General features: G+C 36.3%; 1 protein-coding gene across 7 annotated transcripts in view; it reads right to left on the reverse strand.

Annotated features, from left to right (window-relative positions):
- DNM3 (dynamin 3) overlaps positions 1-27,184 on the reverse strand; it is a 682,754-nt gene that overhangs the window by 455,998 nt on the left and 199,572 nt on the right. For all 7 annotated transcript variants that reach the window (XM_078156497.1, XM_020970517.2, XM_020970516.2 and 4 more), the window contains 6 exons: positions 26,332-26,430; positions 25,639-25,799; positions 24,277-24,419; positions 21,171-21,306; positions 18,671-18,738; positions 14,949-15,087 (listed from right to left, as the gene is read on the reverse strand). In XM_078156497.1, coding sequence (XP_078012623.1) covers positions 14,949-15,087; positions 18,671-18,738; positions 21,171-21,306; positions 24,277-24,419; positions 25,639-25,799; positions 26,332-26,430 — 746 coding nt within the window. The remainder of the gene's footprint in view (positions 1-14,948; positions 15,088-18,670; positions 18,739-21,170; positions 21,307-24,276; positions 24,420-25,638; positions 25,800-26,331; positions 26,431-27,184) is intronic.

Below are 27,184 nucleotides of genomic sequence, written 5' to 3' on the forward strand. Positions count from 1 at the left end.
TAGATGAGGTGGAAAAGGCACAGTATTTTCAAAATATAACATCCCTATTCCTTTGAGCTATGTCTCTCTTATTAAGTCCCAATCACATTAGCTTTGTTAGCTGTTACATCATACTGCTTATTCATATTGAGCTTGCAGGTCTCTAAAATACTCAGATGTTTTTCAAAGAAACCATTACATTATTATGCCTTCTCATTTTGTTATTGTGAAGTTGATTTTTGTAACCACAATTTATCATTATTGAATTTGATATTGAATACATGAATGAAAAAAATTACTTAAGCACTTCTTATATGCCAAGCACTAAGCTCAGAGCTGGGAATATAAATACAAAAAGCAAGATAGTCACAGCTTCCTCAAAGAGCTTACATTCCAATAGCAGAAAACAATACATTTACGAAGTGGTTGCCAGGGACGGATGTTTTAACTTGGGAAGTCACCAGGATGTTCAATAGAATCCTAAGAAAATTGATACACACATACTTTTCAGGAATAGTTTTATTGATGTAATTACTATTCCTAGAAAAGGGAGCATAAAACAGGGATGGGAGAAAGACATAGCATAAAGATGACCACAGCACTTTATGGTGGTGAGGTCACATCTCAGATATGAGGAATCCTTACCAATTAGGAGTACAGGAAAGAATTGAATACCAAATGTGAGGTGGAGGGTGAATAAGGGAGAGACAGCACAAAGATGACTAGAGGAGAGGTACTCTCATTAGATTCAATAAAATGTTCTTTCTTTCCTCTGAAGAACTCTTTGGGAACAGTGTGTAGTCTAATATGTTAGTTATCCCTCCTAGGTCTGGACAATCTCAGAAGCAGGTCACATACATCTTTATCCAAGCCACTGATTAAAAAATGTGAAACTTCACCAAGTTCTGGCACCAATTTTCAGGATATACTATGTACATGTCCAGCCACGTTGATACTGAGCCATTAAAAATATTTTTTGAGTCCAGCCACCCAACCAATTCTGAATCCATCCAACCATATTATCATCTTGTCCATATCTCAATCTCTTTTCCAAGACAGTAGCATTAGATATTTTATCAAATGTATTGCTAAAATCTACTTAGCTATGTCCACGAGATTTCCCTCATATACTAGTTTAGTAATCCTGTCAAAAAAGGAAATAAGATCAGTCTTGTTTGACCTCTTCTTGATGAAGCCAAGCTGATCTTCCCTTTCCAAATGTTAAGCAACAATTACTATGATGATCTATTCTAGAATTTTGCCAGCAAACAGTCAAACCCACCTATAGTTTCAAGTGTGCTGTTTTCCCTTTCTTGAAAACTAGGTTGTTTACCCTTCTCTAATCCTGTGGCACCTCTCCTATTCCCTAACAGTGGCTCAGCAATCACATCTGCCAGGGATTTCATTAGTAAGGATGAAGGTCATCTGAGCCAAGTGAATAGACTTCCTCAAGGGAAAGAAAACATTCTCTCATAATCTGTCTCCTTACTTGTATTGGATATCAACACCTTGTTAATAATTTTCATTTTGTTATTTTTAGTGCAAACATCATTCTTGGGAGAAAAATGGGAGCAAAATGAGAGCTAGTTAATTCTGCCTTCCTTCTATCAGTTACTGCCACAGTCACCCCAAGCAAGTGTCCTATTCACTCTGTGATTATCCTTTTTCTCCAAAAAGGTTTAAGCTTTTTGTTGTCCTTAGGTTAGCTCACCAATGTGTTACCACTCCTGACACTGTCTTTATGGGTTCATGATGCACTCATCCTGTCACCTGTCTTTGCTTCTATGTTCTGTCCATTTCTTTTAAAAATCCAAGTTGGATAACAAGTTCCACGTGCATCCACATCGGTTTCTTCAGACAATCTCACTTTTCCTTTCTCATGAAATTATCTTGGTGTTTTCAGAGTTCTATTCCAGAACACCTTCCATCCCAACTCAGCTGACTTCCCTTAAAGAATATTAGCTCATGAGAGCCTTTCTAACTATCTTCTGAACCATTTAACATTTGCTTTCCCCAAATCTAGGATGCATGTAAAGTTATGTTTGGATTTCCTCTCCTCAAAGGGTCTCTCAGAGGGACTGGTCACTTTCACCAAGGGTTCCCAATACTTACACCATAGCAGCCCATTCCTGTGTGTTAGTGTGAATGAAATCCAGAAAATAATTTAGCCTAATACTAGGCTTTGAAGGTTAAAATTGTCCCTACAGCAAGTCAAGAAGTTATTATCTGCTCGGTTTGGGCAGAGAGAGCTCTAGCAGATGTCTAGATAATTGAATTCTTAGTCACTGCAGCATCATGCCTCCATGCCAGGCTTGTGATCTGTTTTTGAAATTTCTCATCTATTTCCTCTTTATGCCCAAGTATTCTGTGGTATGATCCAATGACAAAATCACTTTTGGTTTTCTCTCCATTAACATCACCCACATGCTCTCTGTCATGCTTTCCCACTCTGATTCCAGAATTTCCTAAAATGAGGTATATCATTTTAATATGCAATCCCATTACAGTTTTACCTATCCTGTTTCTTAGGAATAAGGTATGCCTATCTACAGCCATAGTCCAGTCATCTGTTTCATCCAAAAAAACCTCAGAGTTACCTATATGAGGTCAAATTTTCCTCTTTGTAAGGACCTCAACTCTGAAGGACTTATGAGGAAAATGCTATCCAATCCCAGAGAAAGAACTGATGGTGTCTGAATACAGATTGTAGCATACTTTTTTTTAAACTTTCTTTATTTTCTTCAGGTTTTTTTGTTTTATCTATGTTTTCTTTTACCGCATGACAATTATGGATAGGTTTTGCACGACTATGCATGTATAACCTATATGTATAACCTATATGGAATTGCTTGCCATCTCAACAAGGAGTGAGGAGAGAGGAAGGGAGAGAATTTGGAACTCAAAGTTTTAAAAACAAACATTAAAAATTGTTTTTACATTTAACTGGGGGAAAATAAAATACTAAATAAAAACAACAACAGCAAAAAAAAGAAAAATGAAAAAATAGGACCTCTAATTTTCCATTTGTTGCCCAGGCATTTGCATATTGAGGCCACAGGTCTTACTACTGCCAGTTTTCTGGGATTTTCTCTCTTCTGAGCTCCTGGGTGTTGTTACTACTATTACTTTTCCATCCTTGTGGCTGCTCTTTATTGTCTCTAAGTTGGGCGACATACACAGGCAGTTGTCCCCCCATTCCATTTTTTTAGATTAAAACCCTTTTGACTAAATTTGCAAGATGCTCAGCATAATGCACCCTTGGCAGTCTTTTTCATGGCCAGGAGCCTGTCATCCATGTATGTCCAGTCATCCAAAGCTCATTTTTAGAGCCCACTTCTTAGTTAGCTGTGCACTTCCTAAATTCATTTTTTTCTCCTGCATTCCTTGTATTCATTGGGCAACAATGAGTAAAAACACAGCCTCTATCCTTATGGCCTTCAGGTTCTAGGTCACTACATAAAAGTCATTGACAGTATTATTTTAGCCCTCTTCTAGGGACAACTAGGTAGGGCAGTGGATAAAGTGCTGGGCCTGGAGTCAGGAAGACTTATCTTCCTGAGTTCAAATCTGGCCTCAGACACTTACTAGCTGCATAACCTTAAGTAAGTCACTGTATTTGCCTCAGTTTTCTGCACTGTAAAATAAAAATGATAACAATGTACCTTCCGGAGTTGTTGTAAGGATCAAATTAAATACTAATAGTAAAGTGCTTAGTGCAGTACTTAGCACATAGTAGATGCTTATCGAATGTTTCCTTCCACATTTCCTTCCTTCCTCCCTTCCTTCCTCCCTTCTTTCCTTCCTTCTCATTTGTTTCCACACAAATCACCAGAAGTAATCTGTTGTCTTCCATTTTGACAAATTATTTGGGCTCTGATACACACTCAGGAAGATAACAGACCTCTCTATTTTTGGTTGGGCCAATAAATAGCTGTCTCAATAACTCAAGGAGGAAACACTAAAACAGGGACTACTATTTAACTACAATTATTCTTCTCATTTTCCCCTGACCATTACTGAGTGGCCTTCTTTGATAGCTTCTGTGGTTCTACTATAATATTCTTTGGAAGACAAGGAGTTTCTGCTTCCTCAAAGCATACAGCTCCTTCCTTTTCAGGAAGATCCTCAAATCTGTTTTTTGGTTAAACAGCTGTCCTTTTCCTTCCTTTTCTCCCCCATATAACAATTTTTTAAAAACATTATTCTTATTTTTTCAATTAACACCTTCCCCTTTATAAAAAAATCATTTTAAGAAATATTCATGATCAAACAAAAAAAAATTCCCACATTGGCCATCTAGAATTCACTATCTCTTTCTAGGGTAGCATTCTACATTTCAGTCTTCAGGAATCATGCTTGTTCATTGCTTTCATCAGAATTCATAACTGTTTAAAATTTGTTTCGCTTTACAATGTTATTATTATTGTATAAATTGTCTTGACTGTGTTCACTTCACTATGTATCATTTGGTTCATACAAATTTCCTCAGTTTCTCTGAAAGATAGCCTTTTTATCATTTCTTGTAGAGGCAATGACATAATATGCTCATCCATTCCACAATTTATAATTATCCCCTTTAGTTTCCAGTTCTTTGTAACTACAAAAAAATAGTTGCTATATTTTTGTACATGTGGGTCCTTTTTCCTCTCTTTGACATCTTTGGGGCATAGACTCAGTCAGTAGGGGTTGGTATCACAGTACCAAAGGACATGTACAGTTTAGTAATTTTTGGACAAATCATTTTCCAGAATGACTGAACCAAGTCACAGCTCTACCAACACTTCATTAATGTACCTGTCCTCCCATGATCCCTCCAATATTTGTCATCTTCCTTTTCTTTGCTAACTTTGCCTACTAAAGGGTGTAAGGCAGAACTTAAGAGTTACATTAATTTGCATAGTGATCTGGGAAATTGTTTTTCATAAATCTATTGAAAGCTGCCTTCTCATATCCTTTGACCATTTATTAACTGGGGAATGGTTCTTATTCCTACAAAGTTGAATCAGTCCCTTATACATCTTGAAAAAGAGATGTTTTTCAGAAAAAGTCGCTGTAAGATATTTTCCCCAGTTAACTGTTTCTCTTGCAATCTTAACTTCATTCAGTCTACACTTTAAAAAAACTTCAGTATTTTTAATTAACAAAAAACCACCTTCTCTCTTTTCCAACTCCTCCCATCCCACTAAAAAAGAAAAAAAGCCTTGTAACAAATATGCATAGTCAAGCAAAACAAATTCCCATATCAACCCTGCCCCCCAAAATATACATCTTGTTCATCCTTTGCCTCCTAAAAGACCACTGCCTCTCTGTCAGAAGGTATGTAGCATTCTTCATCATGATTGTTCAGGATTTATGGTTGGTCATTGCATTTATCAGTTTCTCAGACCCTCATTATAAGGAGCAAGAGGATGGCAAAGGAGGAGTGTTTTCAGCACCAATTCTCAAGGTGTGAAGCAATACGCTTTTGTTCCCCTGCCCCTCTTCTCTTTCCTAGGACCAGACTTAAATCAGAAGTTTTTAATTTTTTCTTCTTTCCTTTTAAACCTTTCTTTAACAATCCACTCTTGATGGTTAGAGTTTGTTATGCTCAGGACTAATCTCTTCCTTTTATTCCCCCCTTCTCCCCTTTTCCTCATCTATTCCTGTTGAATGAAATTTATATTTTCATATCTAACTGTGTATGTTCTTCCCTCTTTTTATCAATTCAGATGAAAGTGAGGCTCAATTATTTGTAAATTTAAATTGAAGAATATTGAATAACAAAAATGAATTGTCATGGAGAATCTTTGTATGTATGATTTTAAGAGTAGAGAACTTTAATATTCAATCTCAAGATATACTTTAAATTTTGAGTTGGTATTCTAGATGACATTGTATTGAATACATCAAACCCCAAAATACTACAAAGCCTACTAAATGATATTCACAACTGCTTTAATGAGTTTACCTTAATAATAGACTACAATGAAGTGGATTAAAAAAACCACCTTTAAAAAAAAACCTCTGATATAGAACTGAGCAAACAATCCATTATTCTAAATAGTCAGTCCATTTATAGGGAGAATGGGGCAATTTCACAACACTTCACACCTACGATCTCTTTGATGTGGGCCCTACCTCCGATAATGTAGGTAATAACCTTTCCATGTCCCCTCATGTTGAATGATTCATGTCCACATCTTCCTGGAAGACTTCCTCTCCTTATGGTGAGATTTCAAGGCCATCTTGGAGACATAAGGACTTAGGTTCAAGACCTACTTCCAACACCAGCTTTGTGACCCCGTGTGAATCATTTAACAACACTCAGTCTCAGCTACCTCATGGGATTATTGTGATGATCGGGTGAGACATACATCTAGGTGTTTTACAAACTTTAAGGAATTAAATGTCTACTAATATTAGAACTATAAATGAAGAATGCATTATTCACTCCTTCTTATCACATGATTGAACTGCAATCTTTTCTCTTCATATAGTTTCTGATGACAGACCTAATGCTGTTTCTCTTAAGAAACTCTGGGTTGGTAACACATCACAACCTACTTACACTGAACATGTACCTCTCCACTATTCTTTGGGGTGACCTTTAAATCCATTTCTTTGGAAAATGGAGTATTTTATGATTCATAGCTATAAACATTCATCAGAAGAATATCATTTAAAAATGAGCCTTTGTTAGGGGCAGCTAGGTGGCACAATGGATAGAGCACCAGCCCTGAAGTCAGGAGGACCTGAGTTCAAATCCGGCCTCAGACCAAACACTTGACACTTACTAGCTGTGTGACCCTGGGCAAGTCACTTAACCCCAATTGCCTAAAAAAATCAAAAAAGAAAAAAATGAGTCTTTGTTGAATTAACATGAGAATTCACAGACAAGAGAAATCATTTCTACCTGGGGAGAGGAAAGTGAGTGAAAGTTGCTTAAAAGAGACGGCATTTAGCTGGACATTGAATAACATTTAGATAACAAAGTGTAGAACACATTCAGCAAGAAGCAAGCAAATCAGTTGGCTAAAGTGCCAGGTACATGAAAGAGATCAACTTAAGATGAATCTGGAAAGATAGGTTGGAACTAGGCTAAGAAGGACCTTGAATGCCAGGATAAGAAGTTTAGAATTAATTTAGCAGGCAATAGGGAACCCCTGAATGGGCTTTTGAACAGGATAAGTATTCAGAGCTATGCATCAGGAAATTTTACCTGGAAGCAATGTATAAAATAGGTTGGGATAGGAAAGAAATAAGAGATGGGGAAAACATCAGGCTATTGCAATGGTTCAGGGGCAATGTATTGAAAGCCTGAAGTAGGATGATGTCTATAGAAATGGAAAATAAAGGACTATTACAACAGAGAGCCTTTTTCATTATAAGAAGCTCAGAAAACCGTCCAAAAATGTAGCACGGTGCTTACTCTGTTCAGAAAATACCTAACGGTAATCAATTTTTTTGATTTCTCTTTCCTTATTGCCCTCTAGTGGAGGTACAGAGTAATAAAAATGACCAAAAAACAGTCAAAATCAAAAAAGGTTTTGGATGAGCTGTAAGTGATGAATTGTTTTTAAAAATCATGAGTCCTTTAATGTTTTTAGACAAAGGAAATGTGTTCCCACCCTCCAAAAAACAACTTTCACTGCTAGACTTCGAGCCAATAAAAAAGTTCAAAACCTAAGGTCTAACTGGATTTAAGCCATGACTACCAAAGATTGTTTGACTACCATAGAAAATGAAAAGGAGGAGAAGTTCATTTGTAACAGAACAAAAATACACCAAAAGCAAAACAGTAATGGTGTCCGCAATTTTTCTGTTATTCTATGTTATGGATGCTGTGGCCAAATAATGGCCTTTCCCTACTTGCATCAAAGAGTCACGGTTCATTTGCTCAGTTTTATATATCTGAGCATATTACTGGATATTTACCTTTGTAAAAAAATAAAAATTTAACATGACTTACAGCAAATACTAAAATGAAAATTCTTTTCTCATCTTTGTTCCTGCCAAGAAAATTCATTGTTGGATCCTTCATTTTTTCACATTCATCCAAAAGAGTTTTGGGGCTTTGTTATTGTTGGTTGCTTTGTTCTTTACTTTTTTGTTTAAATTAGGCTTCTAAAAGTCTAATTTGGGCTCAGATTAAAGAATCAGTACATTCTTTTTTGTGAAAGAGACTTTAGGATTCTGAGAAGATGCTTTGGTAAAGAGGAGGTAGAGGAAAAGGCAGCTGGAAGAACATACTCACTAGAAGATTTCCAAAGTTAAGATGTCCTTGGGTTCGAGCCAAATAGCTCATAAAGCCCTAATGTTCTTGTCTTGTCCTGCTTTGTCCCAGAGACAACTGTGAGAAAATATCTGTGGAGAACATGCATTTGTCCTGGCTTACGATTCTAGTTGGTGTTTAATACTCAGAAATCATGAATAAAGCACAAATGCACACATACATGCACATGTATTTCTCACTGATATTCATGAATATAAAGAGAAAATTATTTAAAGAATTCACATGCTGTCATTTAGGACAAATGGCAACCTTCTTTAAAATGAATGCTAATAGGGGCAGCTAGGTGGCACAGTGGATAGAACTCTGGCCTTGGAGTCAGGAGGACGTGAGTTCAGATCCAGTCTCAGACACAAGACATTTACTAGCTGTGTTATCCTGGGCAAGTCACTTAACCCTAATTGCCTCAACAAAAAAGCAAAAAAAAAAAAGAATGCTAATAAAGAAAAGGAATTTCCATCAAAATTGGCTGGTATGAATAAATTCCACATTACAATTAAGGTTTACAAGAAAACCTTAGACATCAGTACTGGTCTCAAAATGAAGGAAATTAAGCAAAGGAGAGGAATAAAAAATAGAAGCCTTAAACAAACCCTGCTCAAACCCTTGAATTTTGAATGGGTGACCAAAATAGCCCCTTTAAAGCCAAATTCGTGTTTCACACATTGGGTAATTTTTTAAAAAATTCTAAGCTTCAAAAATGCATCGATGTTTTCCACTCACAAAATCTTTCCTATATCAATTTTTAAAAATGTTAAATGGAAGCTATCATCTAATGCAAAAGAATCACTTTTTTTTTGGATGACTATAAACGACCCCTTTTTAATGACATCAATGTTGTATCACAATAGTTGCTACGTTCAAACTCTGTCAATGTAGGAAGCCTATTGTTCCAAAGGGAGTGCACTACACATATATACACACACACATACATACATATATATATATATATATATATATGTATATATATATATAATATACAAATATAGACACTAATATTTGATATAAACACTATAAGCTAGATACATACGAATGAATACACAAACATCAAATGATAGCATACTCACTTTGTAACAGTTAGCTTCCTACTTTAAAAAAAAGTTTAACTACAGAAATTATTGTTATATACCACATAGACATGCACGTATTTGTGTGTGCGCGCTTGCGCACTTGCACGCCAGGGGTGTTACTGAGGTGAGGGTGGGGAAAGGGGTATGAGGAAATGTTTTTTCTGAGGCAGTAACACTCAAGAATACAGTTCTTCTTGGTCATTAGATGAAGTTTCCATGTTAAGATCACTTGTACTTAAAGGACCTATAAGTCTCAACATATTAGTGTTCCTTCAACCAATTCAGATCACAACTCAGCTTACTCTGTAAGAGCTGCCAGGGCTAATAACTGAGCAGCCTACAGCTAACCCAGTGAGGATCCTCTCCAAATCAGCAACGCTAACCTTCACACAACAGACATATGATCCATTACTAGCCCTTCCTCAGAGATTTTTCCAGATTGCTGGAGCTGGAGCTGTGCCCCACTAGCACAGCCTTAACAACACCTGGTTCAGCCTCAACTTATAGTGAGGCACTGAAGTAGAACCCAAGCGTAGTAAAAAGCAGTTAAATCAATGTTTCTTAACAGAACTCTTTGATTCTTAGAATCCTCTGCACCTTCTTTTTTACTCAGCCATTGTCACTATGGAAATAGGAGGCCATACAAGACTGAAGTTTATTTTGGCTTTTTGTCCATTTTGTGAGCAGGGGGAAGACAGCAGATGACAGGTCTTGCTATTACACCTAGTTTTACAGTCGAAGAAATTGAGGCAAACAGAGGTTGTGACTTGTCCCAGGTCATGCAGCTAATAAGCTTCTGAAGTGGGATTTGAGCTCAGCTCTTTCTGATCCCAGGTCCAGCACTCTATCCATTGCACTTCCACCTGCCTATAATGAAGAGAATTAGATTTGGATCTGCCACTGACACTTATTACCTCTAGGGCTTTAGGCAAGTTCTTTAACCTTCTGGGTCACTTTCTTTGAAAGGACTGGATAAGAGTGTCTGAGATTCCTTCCAGCTCTAAATGATTTTTTTCTAGTTCAGTAGAATTTACTAGATAGTATTCTACACTGGCATAGCCTTAAAGAAACCAGGGTAAACTTCCATGTTACAGTTATGCAGAACGGGACTTTTCTCAGGGAGCTTAATGCAATACTTGTTTAACAAGGCTTTCTTAATAAAATTTGAGATATTTTTAAAAATATGTTGATTACTTGGGATGCATAGTTATAAGATAATTTGATCTGAAATAATAAAAATACTCTATTCATTAACTTGGGTTTTTACTGATAAAATATCTACCTTCAGAACCCATCTCAAAGAAAATTAACGGGGGGGGGTGAGAGAGAGAGACAGAGATAGAGAGACAGAGAGAGACAGCGAGAGAGGCAGGCAAAGAATAGGGACTTTCTAAATGTAATCATTTTAATGAAATAACAGTTTAGCAGGTGTCAGCCTATTTATCATTCAAAGGAGCCCAAAGCACAATGGTAAACATGAGTTGTTATAATATAACCTTCTAAGGTTTACAAAGTACTTTCTTTATAACTACCCTATGAGATAAGTAGCAGAAGTAAACAGATAATAGATGGGCTGATTCACTGCACCATGAGACTAGCAAAGTTTGTACTAGCTGGAATGCAGCATAAAAGATCAGTGAGTTTATTGCTGGCAGGTACATGTGATAAATGGATAATGTGGGCTAGGGGTGGAGGTTGCTGCCTCTTACCACATGACCTAATTCTTTGTCTTTGCCCTTGGCTTACTTTATATGTCCGTCAGGGAGGACTTGGGAAGAACGTCATTGCCTCAGCCCTAGCAAAGCTCCTACAGAGTTCGGGGTGTAAAGAAGCATGATCTCTGAAGTAGGCTTGGGGGATACAGACTCATAATGAAGAAGTGAGGCGGAGTTAAGAAGAATTGTTCTAACCCCAAGTAAGATAAATGTCCAGGAGCAAGGATTTCGGTGTCTACTGTAAGACAAAGGTGATCAAAGTCACAGACAGAATCATAGGCTGGGCCTTCAGTTACCTTTTGTTGGTTGTCTGGCTAGATATGTTGGTTCAAAGCCCTTGACTAATGAACTAAAAGAACATAAATCTGCCCTCATCAGAGAATGACTTTTTAGATACTGCACTCTAGTATACAGTAGCAGAGATAATTTTGGTAGCCATGGGACTGACAGGGATGTCCAAGAAAGGTAACATGCTGGAACATGAAGATGTAATACCTAGCAGAGTTACATATAACATGATGAAACTATAGGATATCAATATCCTTTTATATTGGACATCTGAAATGCTCCAACCAAACATGTCCCAAGTGTCTGTTCTCCATGGGTGTGTCCAGGTCATGTGAGCTCCTGGAATGTTTCCCTTCATTCATATTCCCTGGCCACAAATATTTCCTCTGAGGATGCCCTCCATGCTTGTTCCCTGGCCAAACATGTCTTTTTCATGTCCTCTTCTTCACAGCAGCCAGGTGGCCCAGTTGATAAAGCACCAGGCCTGGAGTTGTGAAGATCTGGGTTTAATTCTGGCCTCAGACATTCACTCGCTGTGTGACCCCAGGCAAGTCATTTAACCTCTGTTTTCTTCAGTTTCTGTATCTTGAAAATGGGGATAATAATAGCACTATCTCCCAGAGCTGTTGTGAGGATCAAGTAAAATAATAATTGTAAAGCACTTAGCACAGTGCCTGGCAGTAATAAGTGCTATATACATGTTAGCTATAATCATCATCATCATCATTAATTATTAATGTGTTTCTTTACCTTAATTATATAGTAATCTATAAGGAATGTACCTGATGTGTGTAAAATGAGGTTTCACCAAGTAGTGTCCAAAAAGACATAATCTTTGCAAAATATATCAACCATTAAATAGATAGAGAAAGGACTTCTCAGTCAACAACAATCGGTATCTTCAATATAGTACAAGGGTTAAAGTTCTGAACTTTAAGATAAGAAAGATGTGAATTCTAGTCCTGCCCCTGGTATTTACTAGGAGTATGAGTCATTTAAATTCTCTAAGCCTCAGACAACTCCTTGAGACTTACCTACTAAAAGCTACAGGTAGGCTGCAATTTGGGTCAGTACTCCACCAATGAAATTACAGATCTTTGGCATATTGGTGTATATATAAATCAGCAAGGCAGTTTTAGCATGAGTTATCCACTAAAACATACAGAACCGGATATTAATTATAATAGTATCATCCTATGATCCTTTCAGTAAGAATGAACCAGTGGACAGAGTGTTGGACTTGGAGTCCATGTGTTTCCTCCAATCATAAAAGATATCCAGAACAGAATCCAAAACAAAGAGCCTATATAGCCTATATTTATAGCCTATAAAAAGTGAGAAATTTTAGATGCTCCTGATTGTAGTGGACACTGATATGACTTCGCCAACCATGGATCTTCCTCAGAGAGTCCTATTGTCACACCAAAAAATTCTGTCTAACTCTCCTCACAGGAAAAACCAAATGGACAAAGAGTGTTTCTTGTCCATACCATGATAACCTGTAAAACTGATCCACCAGGACAGACAATTGAAAATATCTTTCAGAAAGACAATAAGCTAGTCCCAGGACTGGACAGAAAGAAGACAGAGGGTGAAACTGATTTTGAAAACTACAGAATTCTTTCAATAGCCCTAGTTTCTCCCTGAAAAAAAAATTAACACCTGAAGTTAGGTTTTATAGTTAATGTTTTCTTCTGATGATGTTATTTGGGAGTGAAACAGGAACCAATTTACCCAGTTCCTGAGGTATTAAAGTTGCAGGTTGCAAAGGGCACTGGAAAGCTACATGGCACCCATAATTAGGCCAAAGCATAATACCAAGAAAAAAAAATGGGTAGAAGATGTTATGTAAATGATTACTATCAGAAAATTGTACAACTATGAAAATGGGTCAGTCATGTAGAGAGAGGGAAGGATGACCTTAGAGATAGCTCACATGCTCCATTGGCATGCACATAATGTCAAAATATCTAGAAGAGGACCAGAGAAATCTCAATCAGTCCATATCATTGATGGAAAGTATTTGGTTGTCAGTCAGTCAATATGCCTACTATGTACCAATCAGTACAACACATGTACCAGGCATGTGTTGGATACAAAGAGAGAAAAGAAATGTTTCTGGCCTCAATAAACTTACTTTTTATCAAGTGCAACAACATGTACATATATATGTACATACATATTATGTAGATATATAATATAAAGTTTTGTGGGGGGATGGGTGAATTACTAGCATCTGGGAAGATCAGGAAATGCTTCATGTAGAAGGTGGTGCACGAGGTAAACTTTGAAAGGAACTAGGGATTAGAAGAGACATTGATCAGGAAGGAGTACATATCAATGATGGGTTCAGACTGTGCAATGGCAGAGAGATGTTAAATGGAGTATTGTATGGGGGCAAAAACAAGAAGACCCCTGAGGCAACTGAGTTCATTGAGCAGGGAAATGACAAGGTTACACCAATATATAGGGAAAAAAAGACTTGAAAGGGAGACCAATTAGGAGGCTATTACAATTTTCTAGGTGAGACATGATGAGGAGCTGAATGAACTAGGGGGGTAGCTGTGTGAGAAGAAAATAGATGATAGGAAAATTAATTCTACTTTATAAAAATCTATTTTCAGTTCTTAATTCTCTCCCTCTCCCATTCCTCCCCCATCCATTGAGAAGGCAAGAAATATGATACCCTTTATACATATGGCAGTAGGTGGTGCAGTGATTGAATGTTGGCCTGAAGTCAGGAAGACTCATCTTCCTAAATTCAAATCTGGCCTCAGGCATTTACTAGCTGCGTGACTCTGGGCAAGTTATTTAACCCTATTTGCCTCAGTTTCCTCATCTTCAAAATGAGCTGGAGAAGGAAATGACAAACCACTCTAGTATCTTTACCAAGAAAACCCCAAAAGGGGTCATGAAGAGTCAGACATGACTGAAAAAATGACTAAACAAATACATATGAAGTCATGAAAAACATATTTCCACATCAGCCATCTTGCAAAAGAAAAAAAAAAGCAAGAATAGGTTAAAGAAAATATGCTTCAATCTGTACTCAGGGTTTATCAGTCTTCTCTCTGGAGGTAGATCGCATTTTTCATCCTGAGTCCTTTGGAATTGTCTTGGACCATTGTACAAAACAGATTTAAAGAAGGACATGAACAAAGTTGTATAAGAGGATATGGTATGGATGGATTGTGAACTACACAACTGGAAGGAAACCAGAGTTACAACAAGATGCTGAAATAGTCTACTGCCTGCTGATTGGAAACTGCCTAAACAGATACAAGAGCTTTGGCCCAGGCAAAACAAACTCCCTCTCCTAGCCATGTATGGCGATGGGAAGGAGCACAATCTGAACTATGGAAAGCGATATTTCATCTACTTCAGGAAACAAAAGTACAATGAAATTAAAGTCTTTGAAAAAGAAAACACAATGATATATTTTCTTCTACTCCATTCTTCAGTATCCTGAAAATAGTATCCTTTTCCTGTCCCAAAGCATATCCATATGTAGATCATAGGTAGAGATGGAAAGTGATACTGAAACAAGTTACTTTCCAAAGGATATATATAACTTGAAGGTCGACAGGTAAACACACAATGATCAGAATAAAATCATTCAGAAGTTACCTTTTTGGTACATTTTTTTACAGTATTGATTAACTCCTGCATCACCAGGTCTACACTCTTCAGGGAAGGTCCTTTTAGTTTTACAATTTGTTTTTTAACTATTGCTTCAAAAGCCATATCTGGAGTAAATAATCCTGTCCTGTAAATAGAGAAAACAGTATATCAGATAATATTTTTAATACTAAGCTTCAAGCCAGGTAAAGCATTTATGGTAATAAAAACCAAAGCATTTATGTTTATTTTATCTATGATAATAAAAAAAATACAAAGCAATTTTCGAGGCACCTAATGATTTGTAACATCCATAGTGTTGTTACTAATAATGTCATTAGTCCTTATAGTTCATGTTGGATATCAATCTTTCCAATAATATGTACAAAGTCAGAAAAGAATACTACTGCTTAATAGTATCATTGAAAAGTAGATTTTCAGAAAAGGAAAATGACAATTGCTGGAGAGAATGTGGGAAAATAGGGATGCGAATTCACTATTGGGGGAGTTGTAAATAGGTTCAACCATGCTAGAGAACAATTTGGAACTATGCCCACAGGGCTATAAAACTGTATACCCTTTGATCCTGCAATATCACTATTAGGTCTATATCCCAAAGAGATCCAAAAAAAAAAAAAAGGAAAGGGGAGGGGGAGACCTATTTGTACAAAACTATTTACAGCAGCATTTTTTTGTGGTGGCAAAGAATGAAAAATTGAGGGAATGGCTGAACAAGTTGTGATATATGATTGTGATTGTAAAAAAATGACAAAGTAGATGACTTCAGGAAAACCTGGGAAGACTGATGTGAGCTGATACAAAGTGAAATGAGCAGAACTAGGAGAATATTGCATACAGTGGCATCAATGTGGTAATGACAATCAACTGTGAAAGACTTAGCTAATCCCTATAATACAATGATCCAAGACAACTCCAAAGAGCTTAGAATTCAATAATAATAAATGAGAGGCAGTAAGAAGTTGGAACAGGAGTAGGAAGCACAAGTCTCAATAAGAGTTCTACCACCACCTAGTTATGCATAGATAACTACAACTTGGGTAAACATCCTTTGTGATCCTCAATTCTTTATATATAAAATGAGTAGATTGAATTAGATTGTCTCTAAGGTCCCTTCCATCTCAAAAATTTAATTGTTCTGAGTTTCTCTCTCTCACTGTATTTCCCAAAAGCAACTAAGAAAATATGAATTTGCTAAAATTCCAAGAACAATAGCCTAAGTTTAAATGCCTGGCTCTAATTTTAATTTTTACAAAGAGTCCCATGCCACTGTTCTGTGTTGCTAAAAACAAGACCACCAGGAGAGTACCTAAGCCCCATTTTTCTTGCCTCAGATGCAAGAGACACTTTGCCAATATATTAATTTTCTCGTCAGCAGCCTTGAACCAGTCAGTCAGCCAACAATCATTTATTAAGCACTTGGTATGTGCCAGGCAGTATGATAAGTACTGGAGGTTAAAAAAAAAAGGCAGCAATAGTCCCTTTCCTCAAGGAACTCACATTCTAATTAGGGAGATAAATTGGCAACAACAAAGTACACAAAAGATGTGTACAGGGTAAACTGGAGGTAATCTCAGAGAGAACACGCTGGCATTAAGAGGAGCCAAAGAAAGCTTCTTGTAGAAGATGGGATTTTAGTAATTAAACTAGATTGTTGTCCAAAGGACTGTTAGTCAACAGGTAAAGCTTCCATGAAGACTCAAGCTCTCTCATCTACAATTTAGACATGCAAAAAGAAAGAGGTTTCCCCCTCAAAAAAAAAAACTTAAATATGTTTAAGGCCTTAAATTCTGGCTTTGGATATGGTCTGTACACAGATATTATACAAGAGAACTAACATCCTAAAATATTAACCCAAATGATTAACTATATTCATGGTCCATGTCCTGGGTCATGACAAAATGGAATACAGGTGTGTCCATATTTGTCAATGAACAAGGCAGGAGATGTAGAGTTGGGAGCCTTAGTTTGTATACTACCTTGACACATATTACCTGTGTGATAAAGGACAAATCACTAACCTCTCAGTGCCTTAGTTTCCTGGTCTGTAAAACAGAAATAAGAATACCTGCACTGCTGTTGTGAGCCTTAAAAGAGTCACATTTAAGTAAGACATGTCAAAACACGAGCATCCAAACTCGTTGCCACTGGGTATTTTTAAATCATCAGTGCATTTACCATATGATAGTTTACTAATTCAATTTAAAAGTTAAACTTAATGTTATTTTTTAAAAAACACATAAAGCAAGATACTTTTGTACTTGTATAACTAACAACTAATCTCAGAAGCGATTCAAGGCTTAATTTTTAAAAAAAAATCAAAAGGAATCTTGATGCCAAGAGAGGGGCCTCAGCAGAAAGTCAAACTGAGACAAGATGATTGATCACTCATTTGACAAGCATGTATTTAGTCCTTTCTAGAGCATCAAAGCACTCCTGCTAGGTCTTTATAGTAAAGAATAAAAAGCAAATTTTTGTCTGAGAGTTAAAAGATTTGAATTATGTTCACAGTTGTAGCACTGACTGGCTGAATATGCTTTAGAAAACTATTCTTGGGGCAGCTAGGTGACGCAGTGGATAGAGCACCGGCCCTGGAGTCAGGAGGACCTGAGTTCAAATCCGGCCTCAGACACATAACACTTACTAGCTGTGTGACCCTGGGCTTAACTCCATTGCCTAGCCAAAAAAAAAAAAACCAAAAAAACTATTCTCTTCTCTTTCTTCAAAACTCAGCACAGATCCCACTTTCTGCAAGAGGCCTTTCCTAGTCTCCCTTCCCCAAGTGCTACTTGACTTCCCTAGGTTAGTTACCTCCATTTATAATGCCTATAACTATTTTCTTGTGGTCTTCTTTATTTGACTGTGAGCAACTTGAGGACAGGGATCTTGTCTTTTTGTCTTTCTTTTTATCCCCAGTACCGAGCATAATGCCTGGCACATGGTAAGTTCTTAATAAATGCTTATTGACTGAATGACTTACTTTATCCAAATTTGGATATTTCCAAGATGAGTGTATTAGAATCTGGTACCTCAAAAAGTGTGATTATATATGCAACACATACTCAGTCTCAAGTTCCATCTGGAAGAAAACCATTATCTATGGTCAATGCTAATTGAGAGTGGAGGAGATAATATTTTTTAAAGTGTCATTGAAAAAGTATCTCTATTTGATTTTGGAATATAGTCAAACACATATGCTTAGCCATATATGTATATATAAAATGATTGCAAATTAATCCCTTTTAATTCCTATCCCTAACCTCTTCCCAATCTAACCCTGAGATCAAAAGTTGAGACTGAATAAGAGAGAGGCAACGAGATCCCAGATCATCTGAAAATAACTAACAAAATTGAAAACAGAACTTAATGCATGTTAATTCATAGCATAAGATGGATACAGTGTGATCTACTTTGTTGAAAGACTACCCACATTGATGAAATTAGAGATCTAATGAAGTAATACAATTGCTTTTCATCACACTCCTATGCAAAAAAAAAGTAACTTAAAATCAGTCTTTTTTTATAAATAAGGGCAATCGGTTGCAAGAAAATAAAAACATTATGTAAATCACGAAGAGGATCATGACATAAACTAGAACTAGGATTTCCTATTAAGGACTCCTGCCTCTATGCACCCGTAGCACATCAAAAAAATATGTTCACCTTTTTTTGGCAACAATAACTGAATACAAGGAAATCCATGTATCACTCACCTGATACCATGAATGTTTTTGATTGCATAGCTTATTTCTCTTCTCAGTTCTTTCTCATTAAATTCCATCTAGGAAAACAAAGTGAGGCATCAATATATTCTGCTCAATTCCTTTTGAATAATAATACCATCCAATTAAAGAACAAGCATGACTTAAATGCGTTGTTGAGGAATGAATATCCATGTTTCTTGTCATCTAAAACCAGAAGTTCATAACTTTTATTTACATGAAGGTGAAGGATAAGGGTTTGGGGTGTTTTGGGTGGCTATAAAAGACTATTGATAACTATTACAGATAAGGATAGAGTTAGCTTGGGATATAAGCATTACTTAGACTTGGCATCAAATACTGCCACTGACATTTACTAGCTATGCCACCCTGAACAAATCACTTAACCTGTAGGCGACTACCTAGGTTCTCATCTACTGACTCATAGATGAATTAAAATGTACATTAGCAGAATGAATTTCAATACAAGGAGTTCCTTACACTAAAGAAACCACAAGTTCTTTTCTTACTAACATACAAATAAGAAAGGTTATTTTAAAAGATCTTGCCCATCTTTTATCATGTCCTCTGACATTTAGAGATACTGTTGCTTATTGTATTTACTCAAAACATTAATTTGAAGAAACCATATTATAACCAAGGGGTATCACCTACCATGCATTTTCAGTATGTCATCTGTTCTTGTATTAACAATGACTATCACGTCTTGGTAGCCATTATAAGTGCCTGTGAAGATGGCACAGATAAATGAAATATTTGAAGTTTCTTCATAAAAGAGGTCTAGATCATTTCTAAGGCCCTCCTAGCTCTAAAAATCTTTATAGCAGGTTACTATAACAAATTCTCTCAGAGTTTCTCTCAGAGTTGCATTATTTTTATTTGACACTGAGGTTAAAATCAACTGGAATTTTCTAAATTATATACTTACAGGAATTAGAACTTGAAGGAATCTCTCAAGCTCATGTGATCTAACCTTCTGCTTTCAAGCAAGCAAGATATAATTGTTCTCACTTGACAGATGAGGTAACTGAGGCCCAAGGGCATTATAAAGCATCATGGTACAGTGGAAAGAACATTGGATTTGGAAAGAAAGCATCTATGTTTGAATAAAGGACTTAAGTTTGACATGGATGCAAACTCCCTGCGTGACCTCGAGCAAATCACAGAACTTCCGTGGGCCAAAGTATCCTCACCAGCACAATAATGCGGTTAGACTCAATGACACTGAAGGTCCCTCCTAACTCTAAATTTGATTCTGTTATTTACCTCAAAGTCAAATAAACATTAAATAAGTAAGTGGAAGAGTTTATATTTAAATTGAAGTCTTCTGCCTCTTGCTAGAGGTATTTCTACCTCTAGGATTACATGAATTTGTATTTCCTCAATTATAAGAGCTGGTGATTGAGCATAGAACAGAGAGAGAACTGGCCTTAGAGTTAGGAAGATCTGGGTTCAAATTCAGCTTCTTAACATGTATTAGCTGAATACCAATGGGCAAATCATTTAATGTCCCTGAGACTGATTTTTCCCATGTGCAAAACAGTGATTAAAAATACGTCTAATGCGCACCCCACTGGATTGTTGTAAGGCCTAAATGAAATTGACATATTTAAATTATTTTTTTTTTGGTGAGGCGATTGGGGTTAAGTGACTTGCCCAGAGTCACACAGCTAGCAAGTGTTATGTGTCTGAAGCCAAATTTGAACGTAGGGCCTCCTGACTCTAGGGCTGGTGCTCTATCCACTGTGCCATGTACTGCCCCTAAATTATATATTGGCATTCTCAAAGTTACATGTTTAGTTTAGATACTGAAAGGAAAGCAAATGTATAAGCTATAATTTTAAAACCCAAATGAAAACTTAGCTACTTTCCTTTACTAACTTGTTGGGAAGAAGGTGCTTAATAAACATTTGTTGAATTGAAACCCAAAGATAATCTTTTATTCTTCTAACTTTAAAAAGCTGATAAAAATGTTCAATGGAAAGATTAAGACTTAAATAATAAGAGCCAAACTGCAAATGGAAATATAAAGTTTTCTGAGAAGCATTAGATAGTGGCTGAAGTTAATATTGTGGGTGCTTACTACTGTAACCCAGAATTTTGCATGGCTAATGATCCCATTTTTATTTAAAGCATTAAAGTTCTTTTTTATATAAAAAGGGAAAGAAAAGAAAAATGTGTAGCAGTCTGCCCCAGACCAGCTAAGAGTTTTGATCTTTCGAAAAATAAACCAGTAACACTTAAAACAAAGACCAACTCTCACACAATACCAAATGTGTAGTGAAACTCTATTAATATAGGTAATAATTACCAAGAGGCAATATTTTTCCTTTTTCTTTTCTGCCACTTAATCATGAGTAATAAGGGTCTCATTAGGAAACTCAGTTGCTGCCCTCTTTTGTTTTCAAATAATCCCTTCTCAACAGTGTTTCTGACAGTAGTCAGAGAAAAGCCAGACGAACAAGATATAACTTCTAGCATATACACATACCTTCACAATCTCAAAAGGGAATCGTTCATGGAAAATGAGGTTTATTTTTGCACCACCTGAGAGCTCCAGTGTATCTACTTGATCTCCTGATCCTTCAATTCTCTTTTCAAAATCCACTGAAAACTGCTGAACCATCCTATAATATTAAAGAAAAAAGGCTTAAGTCAAAATTTCTAAGTTGAAGAGTCTTCCTTTTCTGAACTGACTTTTTCTACATTTATTCCTAGATATTATTTTCCTAGTGTATTTAGTGGCACCTACTGGCAAAATTAAGAATGCATGCTTTTCAGCTCTAAGGAAATATAGAACTATACAGTTTATATAGCAAACACAATTTAAAGTGGCATAAATACTTAAAATTCCTACTTATCATTAAATGAATTCTGTCCATTTGATTAGAACTGTTCAGAGTATTTAATATTTCCATTTTCATAATAGTAAGCAGATCGCCTATGAAAGTATTTGGTTTCTCTTGATGAATTCAATCACTTGGCTCAGATGAATTTCATCTTGAAAGTTCTGGCAGAAATGGCAGATGTTAACTGCTGACCCACTGTTAATGATATTTGAATGATCATGGAAATGATAGAGATAACACAAGGTGAGAGAAAAATAAAGATTGTCCTGATTTTCAACCAAAAAAAAAAAAAGGAAGGGGAAGGGGACAGAGACTGAAAACTATGAGCCAGTGAAATTGACTTTGATTGCTGAGAATATTCTAGAATACATCATTACAGAGATTGTTGTTGAAAATCTGGAAAGAGAATCAGCAATTAACAAAGATCAACTTGGCTTCATCATGAATAGGTCATGGCAGACTAAGCTTACTTCCTTTTTTCCTATAAGATTAGGTTAGTAGAGAAGAGAGTGGAGCCTAGGATAAAATCTTAGGAAATAACCACAGTTAGGGGGTATTAAATAAATGATGAATCAATAAAGGAGACTGAGGAAGGTTAGACCTTCATATATTATCCCCCAAGACCCACCGCTCTTCTGAACTTCCTATGATTGTTGAGGACACATGCCCATAACTCTCAGACAGCCAAGTTCACAAGCTCACTGTCATCCTTGATTCCTCACTGTTACTCACCCCACAAATCCAATCAGTTGCCAAATCACATATAGTTTTTCTATACAATGTTTCTCATACGCATCCCTTCTCTCAACTCGCACAGCACCCCTCATCACCTTTCACCTAGATTGTAGTAACAGCCTCCTACTCACACACAGCTTCCAGTGCTTCTATCTAAAGCATAGATTCTGTCACCTCTCTATTCAATAAACTCAAATAAAGGCAATGCCTCCATATTGTTTCTGGGAATGATTATACATTTCTCCATTTGGCATTTGAAGCTCTTCACAATCCTAACCTTCTTACCTATTGCTCTCTCAAGGCATGCCATAGTCCAGCCAAACTGGCCAACTTTCCATTCCTCACATAGGACTCCATCTTCTACCTCTGTGCTTTTGTGATGGTTGTCCCCCTGCTGGGAATGCACACCCTTAACCTTCACTTATTAGAATACCTGGCTTCCTTTAAAACTCAGCTCAAATTCCTCTTTGAAAAAAGGCAAAGACTTGGTTTTCCCTTTCCCTAGTGATTAGAGCCTTAACATCCAACGTAACTGTCCATCTACTCAATATGTATCCTGTCCATACCTCTTTATGTACATGTTGTCTCCCTCATTAGAATGTGAACTCCTTGAGGGCAGGGACTGTTTTTCTTTTGCTTTGTATCCCCAGGGCTTACCATAGTACCTAACGAAGTGAATCTGTAATAAAATATTTGTGGGGGATTGATTGATGACACAAATCTAGCAGAGACAGCTAACACTATATGACAGTCAGATTCCAATTCTAATATAGAGACCTAATTTTATTTCCTTGTTTACTAGAAATTATAATTATAAAATGCTAAAACCTCTTTCAAATGTATTTTAAATTTAAAAAACAGCACACTTTAATTCATTTTTAAGTTTTGATTCTACCTTAATATCTCTCCTATTCCTCCCAACTCTCCACTTACATAGCTACTACCATCAGGCCCTCATTACCTTTTATCTAGATTGTTGCAACAGTGTCTGAGTTGGTCACTCAGCCTGATTATCTCGCCATTCTAATCCATCTTCCCCTCTCTTATTCCACAACTGCCAAAGTAATTGTCCTAAAACACAGTTATATAATATTGACACTCTCCACACAATGCACACTTATTAACTCCAGTAGATCCCTATTGTTTCTAGGGGAAAAAATATGAGCTCTGTTTGGTATTTAAAGCCTATATCAATCTTGCTCCAATCTAGTTTTTAATAGATTTATCACAACTTAGCCTCCTCCATGTATTTTACATTCATACTATACTTACCTAGTCACTGCTCTCCATACTCAACATCCCTTCTCCATGCTTTTATATTGGCTGAAGCTATGACTGAAAAGCAGTCCCTCCTCAGCTCCAATTGTTAAACCTCCAGTTCACATCAAAACTAATTAAAAAAGCCAACTCCTATATAAGATCTTTCCTAATCCTCCGGCTACAAGTGACCTCAAAATCATTTTGCATTTACTTTGTATCTGTATGAGTGTATATATGTACATACATACATATATACACATAGAGACACAGACACATACACATGTATGCGTCTATATAGATATATATATCCATGTGTCTATAGATATCACATTTACTAATATATGTCTATACTATTTCCCCTGAGAGATATAAGCTCCCTGAGAGCAGAGAACAGGGACAATATCACTTTTGTCCTTTTATTCCCAGTGTCTCCCCTAGTGTGTAATTTTGTACTTAATTTATATTCTCATGCAACAGCACTCCTACTTACAGAGCTCAAAGACAAAAACAAAAACAAGATAGCATAACTAGTACTACACCTGTTAATTAATTGAATGAAATGATCCAAATTACAACATAAAATGGAGAAACAAAATAGTTAAGAATATTATCACATACTGAGAGTAAATATCTAAACATCTAAAGATTCGGAAGTTCCAAGAGACTCACTTCTATACTAACAAATGACAGTAACAGACAGAAGCCAAAAATCAAACTGAAAGGATGTTTAGGAACAGGACAGTGACAACTCACTGTAGCAGAGCCTTTGTCTTTCTTGTAGGATCTTCTGGCTTGAAGTTTTTGTAGGCTTCTACTTCATGTTCTATGGAGAGTAATTGTCCCTGGAGCTTGCTCCTGAAGCTTGGCAAGGTATCTCGAATATGGTTAGTGAGTTGCTAAAAAAAAAAAACCATAATGATAATGGATAGACTAAAATTATATATTAAGGTAAAAAAAGAATGATGTGTGCTGTTTTCATGATCATTTAAACTTTGAGAACATCAAATACACCTTGTTACATACAGATAGAAGGGGACATAATAATCGGGGCACACTTGGTTGATTTGGTTCCTTTTGGGCTGCTTTGGGTTCTCAGACTCTAAGAAAATGCTATGACTTCATGATAGAGTCTTGCATTGTGCATTTTCTGTAGTGGTAAAATTCAATCATGCTGGATCCCTCTTCATCCCATGCCTGCTATTAATCAGTCAGGTATTTATTAAGTACCTACTACATGCCAGGTAGCCGGTGGTACAGTGGATAAAGCTCTGGGCCTGTAGTCAGGTAAGACCTGAGTTCAAATCCAGCCTCAGACACTAATGAACTATATGATCCTGGACAAGTCACTTAATTTCTATTTGCCTCAATTTCTTCATCTGTAAAGTGACAATAATAATAATAATAGTATCTACTTCCTAGGGGTTTTGTGAGAATCAAATGATATAATAAATGTAAAGCACTTGTTATATAGAAAGCATTATATAATATTATCATTATCATAATATCTTTTTTTGTATGTAGTTGCTGGCCTGTTTTCTTTCCCCATTAGACTATGTGTCCTATTAGAGCTGGAACTGCTTTTTGTCTTTCTATCCCCAGTGCCTACTTAACACAATGCCTGCTACATAGTAGGTGTTTAATGATGGAGTTAATAACTTAATCAGCACATGCCCTTTGTCTCAGAAATAGTTTTATGCAGTCAAAATTATTTTTTAAAAAAGAGGTAAGAGACCCATATGTACACAAAACATATTTAGAGTAGCACATTTTATTATAGCAAAGAACTAGCAAAAAACGGGGAACCCATCAATTGGAGAATAGTTGAACATAGTATTACGCTATAAATAATAAACAAATGGGACAATTTCAGAGAAATCTGGGAAGACTTTATGAACCGATGCAGAATGAAGTTAAGTAGGACCTGGAGAACAATTTATATAACAACACATTCTAAAGAAAAACATTTTTGAAATATTTAAGAATTCTGATCAACTACAATGACCCATCACAATTTCTGGGGGCTGATAAAAATAATATTTACTTTTAAAATTTCAGCATGTAATTTCTCTAATAACTGAAAGGACGCATACTAAAAACAAATATCTTGATAGTCACCTGATTTAGGACTTTCTGAAGATGCGGAGTTCCCATTCGATCAGCAATGTGTCTGTAGCCTGGGTGGGAAAGAAAAAATTTTCTTTCTGCCAGCAGAGCTGCCTTAATGTCCTTCTTTCCATCAATGTCTTTTTGGCTTCTATTTACCACACCTATATAACCTAAAACAAGCAACAAAATTCACTTTCAGGGTCCAGGATTTAATTAAGCATATCTAACTTGGATAATGATACTTTTGGGGAAGGAGGGGTAATATCACATGAGTGGATCTTTTACTTCAAAGAACTATTAATTTAAAATTGATTCCTAGACTATTAAGTCTTTCTGAAGTTCTGTGATACAACTATGTCCATTTAGCAGTTAAGTAAACTAGAAAAAAAGTCAGTTAAGTGACTTTATTATCATGAATCTGTACTGAATTCATACACCCTCCATTCAAACCTCTTCCCTGTTTTTTCTTTCCTATTCTCTGTTTGGAAATTTAAAGGAATACTTCTCTGTCTGGATCATTTTTAATAAATCATTTGGATCTATTTGTTCAACTGTGATAAAGACCAGACACCAAAAATGACCAAGATAATTCTTAACTTTTTCAACTGAAGAGACTGCATTAAAATCAGTACTACCAATAGCTGCTCAAACCCTTTCTGTTCCTTATATTGTCAGGTGACGATTGAGACACCATGGTATTACCCCTTCGAAGAGGAAGCAATTTGTTCTCTAGAACATCCCTTGCATCAGTTCCTTCATCCATAAGATCTAGTTTGGTGATGACTCCAATAGTTCTCAGACCTGCATGATAAACAAAAAACAACAACAACAAACCCAAGTTATAGGGGAACAAGCATATCGACAAGCAGGAATCTCTCTCTTTAAGCAAGCTTCGGTAAGGCAGACCTTCTAGCAGCTAGTTGAACACGTGCCTCTTCCCACATTCCAGCATGCATGCCTTCATTGCTCCTGGTTCTGCCTGTATAATTTTGGCCCTTCTTTTTTGTCACTCTATCTTTAAGTTCCTCACTTTCATTCTTTCCTCTTTACATTACTGTCACCTTACAGCCTAATGAGAAAGCTTTGAATTTACATGTCAATATTATTTCCCTCACCGGAAAAAAAGGAAAACAAATTCTGTAACATCAAAATACCTTTTCTTTTACTTATGTCAATGTATGCCACATCAGTTTTAGAATGAAAATTCTATAAGGGGAACTGTTGTGTTTTTATATTTCTTCCTGAGATATATCAATTATTAAAATAGTAAATATAAATGTATTATCATTAGACTGAATGAAAAATGATCTATCATTAAAAAATAGATTATGCTTTTCACTGCTCATCAGAGAAGAGATTTATATCATATATTTTTGACATTTTGGGTTTTTTTCATCATGTGGAATGTTTTACCATTTACAAAGCTCCGGGGCACAAGTTCCTCAGAATTTGCCCTATATGTATTAACTCTATTAAACAAAAATTTATTAAGTGCCTATCAGTTATAAGGCATTATTAACAAAAGGAAACAGGAACTTACATTCTAACTGAAGGA

The sequence above is a fragment of the Phascolarctos cinereus genome, unplaced genomic scaffold (assembly GCF_003287225.1).
Source record: "Phascolarctos cinereus isolate Bilbo 61053 unplaced genomic scaffold, phaCin_HiC Scaffold_5;HRSCAF=322, whole genome shotgun sequence".
Lineage (NCBI taxonomy): Eukaryota > Metazoa > Chordata > Mammalia > Diprotodontia > Phascolarctidae > Phascolarctos > Phascolarctos cinereus.